At 41.2% G+C, this 12,769-nt stretch overlaps 1 protein-coding gene across 2 annotated transcripts in view; it reads left to right on the top strand.

Moving 5' to 3' along the window:
* LOC123501893 (probable tubulin polyglutamylase TTLL2) overlaps positions 1–11,720 on the top strand; it is a 12,903-nt gene extending 1,183 nt beyond the window's left edge. Inside the window, exons 2-8 of one of the 2 annotated variants that reach the window (XM_045250949.1) lie at positions 1,047–1,150; positions 1,445–1,647; positions 1,844–1,944; positions 2,598–2,755; positions 3,072–3,190; positions 10,065–10,234; positions 10,880–11,720. In XM_045250949.1, the coding sequence (XP_045106884.1) occupies positions 1,116–1,150; positions 1,445–1,647; positions 1,844–1,944; positions 2,598–2,755; positions 3,072–3,190; positions 10,065–10,234; positions 10,880–11,563 (1,470 nt within the window). In that variant the 5' untranslated portion in view covers positions 1,047–1,115 and the 3' untranslated portion in view covers positions 11,564–11,720. Of the gene's footprint in view, positions 1–1,046; positions 1,151–1,444; positions 1,648–1,843; positions 1,945–2,597; positions 2,756–3,071; positions 3,191–7,589; positions 7,775–10,064; positions 10,235–10,879 lie in introns of those variants that run through there. The other variant, XM_045250959.1, reaches the window with a different exon arrangement.
* The last annotated feature ends 1,049 nt before the right edge of the window (positions 11,721–12,769 follow it).

Genomic DNA, 12,769 nt, shown 5'->3' with positions numbered 1-12,769 from the left:
TTTGGGCATTTTAAGACAGTTTGGCATGTTTTGAGGGCATTTTAAGACAGTTTGGCATGTTTTGAGGGCATTTTAAGACAGTTTGGCATGTTTTGAGGGCATTTTAAGACAGTTTGGCATGTTTTTGGGCATTTTAAGACAGTTTGGCATGTTTTTTGGGCATTTTAAGACAGTTTGGCATGTTTTGGGGCATTTTAAGACAGTTTGGCATGTTTTCTGGGCATTTAAAGACAGTTCGGCATGTTTTCTGGGCATTTAAAGACAGTTTGGAATGTTTTTAGGGCATTTTAAGACAGTTTGGCATGTTTTTGGGCATTTAAGACAGTTTGGCATATTTTAGGGCATTTTAAGACAGTTTGGCATGTTTTGGGCATTTTAAGAGTTTGGCATATTTTGGGGCATTTTAAGAGTTTGGCATTTTGGGGAATTTAAAGACAGTTTATACATTTAAGGACAGTTTGGCACGTTTTTAAGACATTTTAAGACAGTTTGGCACGTTTTTAAGACATTTTAAGAGTTTGGCACGTTTTATGACATTTTAAGACAGTTTGGCATGTTTTTAAGACATTTTAAGACAGTTTGGCACGTTTTTAGGACATTTTAAGAGTTTGGCACGTTTTGGGACATTTTAGGAGTTTGGCACGTTTTTAGGACATTTTAAGACAGTTTGGCACATTTTTAGGACATTTTAATGCAGTTTGGCATGTTTTAGGCATTTGAAGACAGTTTGGCACGTTTTTAGGACATTTTAAGAGTTTGGCACGTTTTAGGACATTTTAAGACAGTTTGGCACGTGTTTAGGACATTTTAAGACAGTTTGGCACGTTTTTAGGACATTTTAAGACAGTTTGGCACATCTATAGGACATTTTAATGCAGTTTGGCATGTTTTTAGGGCATTTTAAGACAGTTTGGCTACAATAAGACTTCATGGACATTAGGAAGGATGTATGGAGGTCAGAAGATTAATGACAAGTCTTCACTATTTCAACGGCATAACTCTCTCTCTCTCTCTCTCTCTCTCTCTCTCTCTCTCTCTCTCTGCAGGTTGTCAATCATATACCCCGGGCAAACGGTCTCTGCAGAAAGGACAGTCTGGCAAGAGCTCTGCAGAAGATGAAGCACGTTTATGGAGCTCTCTACGACTTTATGTGAGAGAGAGAGAGAGAGAGAGAGAGAGAGAGAGAGAGAGAGAGAGAGTGTGTGTGTGTGTGTGTGTGTGTGTGTGTGTGTGTGTGTGTGTGTGTGTGTGTGTGTGTGTGTGTGTTCTGGCTCTAATCTAGTGTAAGGTAATATACTCTCTCTCTCTCTCTCTCTCTCTCTCTCTCTCTCTCTCTCTCTCTATTTGGCAATATGATTCAAATAGTCGTATATATATATAACTAACTAACTAACTAACTAACTAACTAACTCTCTCTCTCTCTCTCTCTCTCTCTCTCTCTCAGCCCAGCCACGTACCTCCTTCCCTGCGAGTACACAAAATTAGTAGCAGAATACACAAGACTCACCTACCAAGCCAAGAATGCTACTACTACTACTACTGCTGCTACTACCACCACTACTACTACTACTACTACGGCCAACAGTGGTGGTGCTGGTGGTAGCGCTGGTAGTGGTGGTGGTAGTGGTAGTGGTGGTGGTTCTGCAGGTAAGTGCGTGGTGGTGGTTGTGGTCGTGGTGGTGGTGGTAGTAGTAGTAGTGAAAATAATAATAATAATAATAATAATAATAATAATAATAATAATAATAATAATAAACAAGAGAGAAAAAAGGAAGAAAAATTAAAAATAACTAAAATTCTCTCTCTCTCTCTCTCTCTCTCTCTCTCTCTCTCTCTCTCATAGGCCTACCCTCCCCACCAGAGGCCCACCCCCCCACCCCTCACAATATTTGGATTTGTAAGCCTATTGGAAGCTCGCAAGGAAGAGGCATAACAATATTCCAGGTTAGTGTCTGTCTGTCTGTCTGTTTGGCTATGTGTGTGTGTGTGTGTGTGTGTGTGTGTGTGTGTGTGTGTGTGTGTGTGTAAGGAGTGGAGGTACTGGTGAACTCTTGCATTAGAGGTGGACAGAGTAGTGGTGAATGATTGAACACACCACCACAAACACCACAAAACACACCAGAAACACCATAAAACACCTAAAACCATCCCAAAACATCAAAAACACTCCAAAGCATCCAAAATCACCATAAAACATCCCAAAACACCCCAAAACACACCATAAAACACCAAAACTATTGAAAAACATCCCAAAACACCCCCAAAAACACTTATATTCACCTCAAAACCATCCCAAAACATCACAAACACCCCAAAACACCACAAAACATCCAAAAACACAATACCCATCCTAAAACACCCAAAATACCCAAAATGCAATAAAACATCCCAAAGACACCCCAAAACTACCCCAAAACTCACTAAAACTATTTAAAACACCCCAAAACATCCCAAAACACATCAAAATTATCTAAAAACACCCAAACACCCCCAAACACACACCAAAACTCACTAAAACTACTTAAAAACACCCCAAAACACCACAAAAAACACCCCAAAACACCACCACAACCTAACCTAATGAATCACCCCCACAGGACCTGCATGAACTGAGCTATGCGTCAAGTGCCGTGGCCCAGCGGTACATCGGAAACCCTCTGCTGGTGGGCGGCTACAAGTGTGATATAAGACTGTATGTTCTGGTCACCTCCTTCCTGCCCCTCACTGTCTACATGTACACTGAGGGCATTGTCAGGTGTGTGTGTGTGTGTGTGTGTACAACTGGAAACACTGGTGAGGCGACAGAACAATGATGAATGACTGAGAGCACACTAACCTCACCTCACCTCACCTCACCTCACCTCACCTCACCTAACCTAACCTAACCTCACCTAACTTAACCTAACCTAACCTAACATCTTTTCCCACAGACTCACTACAAACACTCTCAACCAGTCACACAAACCTAACCTAACCCAACCCAACCTACACTAACTTTCTAGAGACACCAGTAAACCAAACCTGACCCAACCCAACCCAACCTAACCTAACCTAACCTAATTTTTCAACAGGTTTGGCACAGAAAAATACAGCCTGACAGCTTTAGACAACCTCTACAGTCACCTCACAAACACATCACTGAATCGACTTGGCCCAGGCTACAGAAAGGAGAAGGACAGAGTCGGAGAGGGTAAGGATGGGATGATGTGTGTGTGTGTAGGGGGGTTGAATGGGTTGGGGACAGAGTAGTGGTGAAGGATTGAGAGTACTGGTTAACTCTTTAGGGAGGTGGACAGAGTAGTGGTGAAGGATTGAGAGTACTGGTTAACTCTTTAGGAGGTGGACAGAGTAGTGGTGAAGGATTGAGAGTACTGGTTAACTCTTTAGGGAGGTGGACAGAGTAGTGGTGAAGGATTGAGAGTACTGGTTAACTCTTTAGGGAGGTGGACAGAGTAGTGGTGAAGGATTGAGAGTACTGGGGGAGGTGGACAGAGTAGTGGTGAAGGATTGAGAGTACTGGTTAACTCTTTAGGGAGGTGGACAGAGTAGTGGTGAAGGATTGAGGTACTGGTTAACTTGGGAGGTGGACAGTAGTGGTGAAGGATTGAAGGATTGATTGGGGAGTGGACAGAGTAGTGGTGAAGGATTAACTGGTTAACTCTTGCATTGGGAGGTGGACAGAGTAGTGGTGAAGGATTGAGTACTGGTTAATTGATTGGGGAGGTGGACAGAGTAGTGGTGAAGGATTGAGAGTACTAGTTAACTCTTGCATTGGGGACGTGGACAGAGTAGTGGTGAAGGATTGAGAGTACTAGTTAACTCTTGCATTGGGGAGGTGGACAGAGTACGTTTTACCCCAAACCAAACCAAACCTAACAGAAGCTAACCTAATGATCCCAAACTAACCTTAACCTAACCCAACCTGATATAACTTTTCTCTCACTCAATTAGTCTATTAAAGCTTTTTCCTTCATCAGTCTCTACTCCAAACCTAACCTAACTTAACCCAGCCTAACCTAATGATCCAAACCTCAAATCCTATCTAACCTAACCTAATTAATTTGTTCTCTCAATCAATCTATCAAATTTTTTTTCATTTATCTGTCTGTACTCCAAACTAACCAAACCTAACCTGACCCCAAACTTAACCTCACCCAACCTAACGGAATCTAACCTAATGACCTAACCTGATATATCTTTTTTCTTTCATTCAATCAATCTATCAAATTTTTACCTTTCTCTGTCTCTACTCCAAACCTAACCTAACCTGACCTAACTTAATTTAATGATCCAAACCTTGAATCCTATCTAACTTAACCTAACCAAATTAATTTCTCTCATTCAATCAATCTATCAAAATTTTTCCTTTCTCTGTCTGTACCCCAAACCTAACCAAACTTAATCTAATCTAACCTAACCTAACCCCAAACTTAACCTAAGCCAACCTAACCTAACCTAATGACCCAAAACTGTAACCTTACCTAACCTAACCTATTTTTTTTTTTTCTCTCATTCAATCAATCTATCAAAATTTTTCCTTTCTGTCTCTACCCCAAACCTAACCCAACCTAACCTAACCTAACGACCCCAAACTGTAACCCTAATCTTTCTTTAATCTTAACTAACCTAACCAAACCATGCTTCTCCTAGCCTTTAACTACAGCCCTCCCATTCCTCTTGACTCTAATTCCTTACATCCCCCACTTAGACTTTAACTGCCCCACACCCTACTGACTCTAACCTAACCCCCTTCCTTTAGATTTTATCCCCTTGTTTCCCTATTCCTTGTGGTGACTATTTGGTGATTTTCTACAGCTTCACAAACTCATGTGGGTATTAAAATAGTGAAGACTGTGACCATTAATCTTCTGCCCTCCATACACCCTTGCTAATGTCAATAAAATGGTCTAATGGTACACAAAACTTAAGGTAAAAATCTGTCCCAGTAATGAAGGGGTTAAAATAGTGAAGACTGTGGCCATTAATCTTCTACCATATACCCTTCCTAATGTCAATAAAATGGTCTAATGGTACACAAAACTCAAGGTAAAAATGTGTCCCAGTACTGAAGGTGTTAAAATAGTGAAGACTATGGCCATTAATCCTCTGCCCTCCATACACCCTTGCTAATGTCAATAAAATGGTCTAACAGTGCACAAAACTCAAGGTAAAAATGCATCCCAGTACTGAAGGGGTTAAAATAGTGAAGACTGTGGCCATTAATCTTCTGCCCTCCATACACCCTTGCTAATGTCAATAAAATGGTCAAGTGGCACACAAAACTAAAGGTAAAAATGCATCCCAGTACTGAAGGGGTTAAAATAGTGAAGACTGTAGCCATTAATCTTCTGCCCTCCCACACCCTTGCTAATGTCAATAAAATGGTCAAATGGCACACAAAACTAAAGGTAAAAATGCATCCCAGTACTGAAGGGGTTAAAATAGTGAAGACTGTAGCCATTAATCTTCTGCCCTCCACACACCCTTGCTAATGTCAATAAAATGGTCAAATGGCACACAAAACTAAAGGTAAAAATGCATCCCAGTACTGAAGGGGTTAAAATAGTGAAGACTGTAGCCATTAATCTTCTGCCCTCCACACACCCTTGCTAATGTCAATAAAATGGTCAAATGGCACACAAAACTAAAGGTAAAAATGCATCCCAGTACTGAAGGGGTTAAAATAGTGAAGACTGTAGCCATTAATCTTCTGCCCTCCACACACCCTTGCTAATGTCAATAAAATGGTCAAATGGCACACAAAACTAAAGGTAAAAATGCATCCCAGTACTGAAGGGGTTAAAATAGTGAAGACTGTAGCCATTAATCTTCTGCCCTCCACACACCCTTGCTAATGTCAATAAAATGGTCAAATGGCACACAAAACTAAAGGTAAAAATGCATCCCAGTACTGAAGGGGTTAAAATAGTGAAGACTGTAGCCATTAATCTTCTGCCCTCCACACACCCTTGCTAATGTCAATAAAATGGTCAAATGGCACACAAAACTAAAGGTAAAAATGCATCCCAGTACTGAAGGGGTCAACCGCAGCCTCCTTATGACTACCTAACTACTGCTTGTATTACTTTGGTTTCTTATCTACAAGAAAAAATATTTAGAGCGTACATTGGGTTTACTTTGGCTTGTTATCTACACAGGTACAAAATCTACTTTGGAATGTCGGAGTAAAACGTTATAGCACATGCAGAGTACACCGCAGCACACGCATGTATACGAATATTAGCATCAATTTAGCTCCATATTGCTCTCTCATATTGACAATTTTCCAAGGCAACACAGACGGCTAGCAGTTTTTTTTTTTTTTTTTTCAATTTCACTTTATAATAAACTAGAAATCTTGCCAATCTATCACTAGTACTATAAAAATATCATTAAAAATGCTTTATTCTCTCATTATGCCAGTTTATCAAGGCCACACAGACGACTAGCCGAGTTTTTCAAGGGCCTTATAAACTAGAAATCTTGCCAATCTCCCGCCAGAACCATAAAAACGCTTTATCCTCTCACCATAACTTTTCAAAGGCCACACAGACAACTAGCCGAGTTTTCAAGAGCTTCGCCTTATGATGAACTAGAAAGCTTGCCGATCTATCGCCAGAACCACAAAAATATACTTAAAAATGTTTTATTCTCTCACCACGAGTGTTTTTCAAGACCACAGAGACAACTAGCCGTGTTTCCAGGACAGTTTTTCCTTATAATAACCTAGAAAATTTGCAAGTCCATCACCAGAATCGTAAAAATAGCCTTAAAAACACAAATATCTTGAACTGAAGCCTTTGGAAAGCACTGATGCCTTGCTATAAATGCTCTCACCACGACAATTTTACAAGGCCGCAGAGACGACTACCCAGATTTTCAAGACAGTTTTTCCTTATAAACTAGATATCTCGCCAGTCCATCACCACAATGATAAAAAATAGCCTTAAAAAACATGAATATCATCAAATAGGGTCATTGGAAAGCAGTGACGGCTTGCTCTCTCTCCACGAGTTTTCAAGGCCACAGAGACGACTAGCCGGGTTCTCAAGACAGTTTTTCCTTATTATAACCTAGAAATCTTGCCAATCCATCACCAAAATCATAAAAATACCCTTAAAACATCAGTATCATCAACTAGGGGCATTGGAAAGCAGTGATGTGGAGAGCATAGCGTTTTGGTGTACGGAGCCAAGCAAGATCTTTCAATTCCTTGTTTGTGCTTCAGTGTTAAGATTTTTTTTTTTTTATGTATGAGAGATCCAGTCAAGAGCACCACAATGTTTAAAAAAAAAAAAAAAAAGGCTCACTTGATGTTGGATCCATGTGATACGGTAATACTACTGATAACTTACAGAAAAATGACGAAAATTGGGTTGAATTGTCGGAATGCATCCCTGACTCTGAGCCATCAACTCGCTCAATAAACTGGCTGGTGCTGTGGTCTTTACTTCGTACGTCAAAATATCACGAGATTAGGAGGAATTTAGGAAAAGTAAAGCACTGGTCTTTTTATACTATCTAGATAACACACAAGGTAACAAGCCTATCTCTGGAAATTAATAAAACCATGGCTAACATACCAAAGGTGTCCAGATGCTGCAGGAATGACGTCTGTTGTGCCCACATGAACCTTCACGAGTCGAGATCTCCGAGCTTGAACCGTGAGGCGTCTTCACATTCATTCTGGTGACAATTCAATTCAATTCAATAGTTTTATTGTTGATTTTACAACAAAGAAAAATGTCGGATCTTGCCAACTATTCCCTAAACCGTTAGTATTACAATATTGTACATTACAATTTTAACAAAATGAAGAAAAGTTTACAGAAAATACAACTATTATTGCAGTATCACATTATTTACCATCTATAGGCAAACAGTGGATGTTTTTTAATGATTTTGGGTATGACATTATTATCTATGAAATAATAGATCATATAATGCTTCCTGTGTCCCTGCGGTCTGAACTGTTCAATTAGTGGGCAGCATTGTACATAGTGCTGTAGTGAGTGACCTCCTGGCCTTACACATAAAGCACAAGGCTCAGGTTCAGCTCCTCTACAAACCTCCCAATAATATTTATATCCAAGTCTAAGTCTCATAGTAATTAAGTCCATGTGACTGTGTCTGCCATATGTATACTCATTCTGGTGACTATTTTGTGACTTTACTTGGCTTCAGAAACTCATGTGGGGGGTTTGAATAGTAAAGACTGTGGCCATTAATCTTCTGGCCTCAATAGACCCTTCCAGTACCATGAGGCATCTTCACATTCATTCTGGTGACTATTTGGTGATTTTATTCAGCTTCAGAAACTCAAATGGGGGTTAGAATAGTAAGGACTGTGACTCTGTCCACCTCCCCAATGCACGAGTTAACCAGTACTCTCAATCCTTCACCACTACTCTGTCCACCTCCCCAATGCACGAGTTAACCAGTACTCTCAATCCTTCACCACTACTCTGTCCACCTCCCAATGAAAAGAGTTAACCAGTACTTCAATCAATGATCACCACTACTCTGTCCACCTCCCCAATGCAAGAGTTAACCAGTACTCTCAATCCTTCACCACTACTCTGTCCACCTCCCCAATGCAAGAGTTAACCAGTACTCTCAATCCTTCACCACTACTCTGTCCACCTCCTCAAAAGAGTTAACCAGTACTCTCAATCCTTCACCACTACTCTGTCCACCTCCCCAATGCAAGAGTTAACCAGTACTCTCAATCCTTCACCACTACTCTGTCCACCTCCCGCAAGAGTTAACCAGTACTCTCAATCCTTCACCACTACTCTGTCCACCTCTCCAATGCAAGAGTTAACCAGTACTCTCAATCCTTCACCACTACTCTGTCCACCTCCCCAATGCAAGAGTTAACCAGTACTCTCAATCCTTCACCACTACTCTGTCCACCTCCCAATGCAAGAGTTAACCAGTACTCTCAATCCTTCACCACTACTCTGTCCACCTCCCCAATGCAAGAGTTAACCAGTACTCTCAATCCTTCACCACTACTCTGTCCACCTCTCCAATGCAAGAGTTAACCAGTACTCTCAATCCTTCACCACTACTCTGTCCACCTCTCCAATGCAAGAGTTAACCAGTACTCTCAATCCTTCACCACTACTCTGTCCACCTCTCCAATGCAAGAGTTAACCAGTACTCTCAATCCTTCACCACTACTCTGTCCACCTCTCTAAAGAGTTAACCAGTACTCTCAATCCTTCACACCTTTCTCTGGCACACTCTGGAACTCCCTGCCTGCTTCTGTGTTTCCATCTTCCTACCACTTCACTTCTTTCAACCCCTTCAATACTGAGACCCATTTTTTATCATGACTTTTGGGTGTGATTAGACAAATTTATTTGCATTAGGAAGGATTAAGAAAGGTCAACGGAGGTCAAAAGATTAATGGCCAGAGTCTTCACTATTTTAATCCTCACATAAGTTTCTGAAGCTGTACAAAATTGCCAAATAGTAACTGAGATGAATATAAAATGCATGGTACTGAAAGAGAGAGAGAGAGAGAGAGAGAGAGAGAGAGAGAGAGAGAGAGAGAGAGAGAGAGAGAGAGAGAGACATCAATCCCTTACTTTTGGATAACTCTAAACTCCTTCAGTACTGGGACACTTTTTTACCATGAAATTTGGGTACGATTAGATTTTTATTTGCCTTACCAACGGTCTACGAAGGTCAAAGAATTACTGGCCAGAGTCTTCACTATTTTAATCCCCTTATAAGTTTCTGAAGCTGTATAAAATCACGAAATAGTAAGCAGAGTGAATATGTAAATGCGTCATGGTACTAGAGAGAGAGAGAGAGAGATTTATCCTTCACTTTTGGATAACTATTGCTAACTTTAAGAGAAATGGCAACCCAGTAGACATTTTTCCCCCCATTTTCTTGTTGTCCTTCACTCTCCCCTCGCATAAAGATAAATAAATAAATAAAACATCTCGCGCCAAAAACTATCCATGACGCGAAGATTATACCAAGCCAGAATAACACCCAGTAGGCAGTGGCACCCCTCCCTTGACTCTAACAGCACCCACTCCCCCAAGGCTGCAAGTGGACCATTGGTGAACTGCGGCGTCACTTGCGAGGGTGTGGCAAGAATGACTGGTTACTGTGGCAGAGGGTGTGGGTGTTGGTGTGTCTGACCTTACTAACCCAAGTTGGCTCAGTACCACATCACCATAACTGCTTTGAACTGTATGGCTTTGATATCCTGGTAAGTAGTAGTGGTGGTAGTGGTGGTAGTGGTGGTAGTGGTGGTAGTAGAAGTAGTAGTAGTAGCAGTAGTACAAGAAGAAGAACAAGAAGTAGTAGTAGTAGTAGTAGTAACACACCCACAACACCACACAACATCCCAAAAACACCCACACCACCACCACCACAAAACCCAAAAACACCACAACACCACAAAACCCACTTACACCACCACCACCACCACCCACAACACCACAAAACACCACACAACACCCCAAAAACACCCACACCACCACCACAATACCCAAAAACACGACAAAACACCACACAACACCTAAAACACCACTCACAATACCACAAAACACCACACAACACCCCAAAAACACCCACACCACCACCACAATACCCAAAAACACGACATTAACACCACAAAACACACCCACAACACCACAAAACCCACCAACACCACAAAACACCACACAACACCACAAAAACACCCACACCACCACCACAAAACCCAAAAATACCACAAAATACCACACAACACCTAAAACACCACCCACAATACCACAAAACACCACACAACACCACAAAAACACCCACAACACCACCACAAAACCCATAAACACCACTAAACACCCTTTAACCATTACAACACTCTTGGCAGATAGACGAATTCCTCCGTCCGTGGCTTTTGGAGGTCAACCGGTCACCATCCCTCACTCACGACTGCCATGTGGACAGAATGGTGAAGAAACCTTTGCTTCACCACCTCTTTGACTTAGTAGGTCCACCAAGAGTACCTGAACCACTAGCCAGGCCTTTACGAACCCCCTTTCTGCTTCTACTAGCCAAGAGACACACTCAGTCACCTTTCACAGCTGCCCTGCATTTAAACCGCTATAGAAAACTCATACATTGTGACAGGGAGGAGGGGAAGGGTCTAGCAGGCAGGGGGGGGCATGTGGCTAATAGTACTGCCAGGGGTTTGAGAGGAAAGGAAGAAAAAGGGAAGGGAACAGTGAACAGGGGTAGACGATCAGGGAATGGCTGTATTTGCAAGAGCATTTCAGGGGTTTCTAGACGTGATGGGAGGGATGTGGGTGATGGGAAGTGGCCAGCTAGGTGTGGGGAGTGGGTCAGAGTGTACCCATTCAATGCCGCAACACTACACGCTGGCAGGGATGCGGCATATTTGAAGTCTGGTGTCGCAGAGTTGACGAAGTTTAGAAAGGGGTGTGAGAAGGCTGCCAGAACGCATACCTTGGCCACAGCTCCCTCACCCACACTGGAAAGGGCTGTGAGGGGCAGTCTGTGGAGGGATACTGTGCTCTGGTGCCCCCCATCATAAAAAAAAAACGAATTTGTGGCAGCCTACAGTCTGCGCCATCTTGAAAAACGTGTCACGGATTTTCTTGTTCTTGTTGTTCTTGTTCCTGTTTGTTGTTGTTGTTGTTGGTGTTATTTCTTGATATTTGTATTGTGTGGAATTAAAGTGTTGTATTGACCTGTGTGGCTATCGCTGACCTTATCTAATCTATTTCAATCTACCGTGACCTTTGCTATCTTTTCTATTTTTCCAAGGCCTAACCTAAATTCTTTTCTTTAAGCTAGCATACCTTGATCTATTTTTTTTCTTTTCTTTTTTGTCCTACCTAAACCTAACCTAACCTCACCTATTTTTATTTATTTATTTATTCTTTCTTTTTCCATCCCTGCCTAACCTAACCTAACCTAACCTAACCAAGCCTAACCTGGTCTTCTCTATTTTTTTTCTTTCTTTTTCCATTTTTCAAACCTGGCATGTCCTAATCAATTTTTTTTTCTAACCTAATAATTTTTTTTTTCTATTCAAACCTGACTTGTCCTAAGCTAACCTTATTTTTTTAACAGACCATTTAGACCGAATTTTCTTTCTATATGGCTTGTCCGAACATAACTTTTTTATTTCATAGCCTGTCCAAATCTAACCTAATATTTTTAACAGACCATCCTAACCTAATCTTTTCAAACTAGTCTGTCCGAACCTAACTTTAATTTTTTCCTGGCTAGTCCGAACCTAACCTAATATTCTTTTATATGGCCAACTGTAACCTAACCTAATCTAATCTTTTAACATAGACCATCCTAACCTAATTTTTTTTTCAAACTAGCCTGTCCGAACCTAACTTTCTATTTTTTTCCTGGCTTGTCTGAACCTAACCTAATATCTTTTTTAAAACCCAGCCTACTCTATCCTACCTTAACTTTTTTTTAAACATAGCCCATCCTAACCTTACCTTTCTAAACCTAGCTTGCCCTATCCTAACTTTTTCCTTTTTCTGACCTGCCTGAACCTAACCTAACATTTTTAACAGACCATCCTAACCTAATCTTCTTTTCAAACTAGCCTGTCCTACCCTATCTTTAATTTTCTCTTGGCCTGTCCGAACCTAACCTAATATTCATTTAAACCGATCTTACCCTTCCGTACACTATTTTTTTTTTCAGGCCAGCCTAACTTAACTTTTCCAAGCTAGCCTGTTCTACCCTCACCTTTCTCTACAAACGTACTAAT

The sequence above is a fragment of the Portunus trituberculatus genome, chromosome 2 (genome assembly GCF_017591435.1).
Source record: "Portunus trituberculatus isolate SZX2019 chromosome 2, ASM1759143v1, whole genome shotgun sequence".
Taxonomy (NCBI): domain Eukaryota; kingdom Metazoa; phylum Arthropoda; class Malacostraca; order Decapoda; family Portunidae; genus Portunus; species Portunus trituberculatus.
Note: the sequence above shows the minus strand (reverse complement) of the source record. Positions and strands in the feature narration are given on the sequence as shown.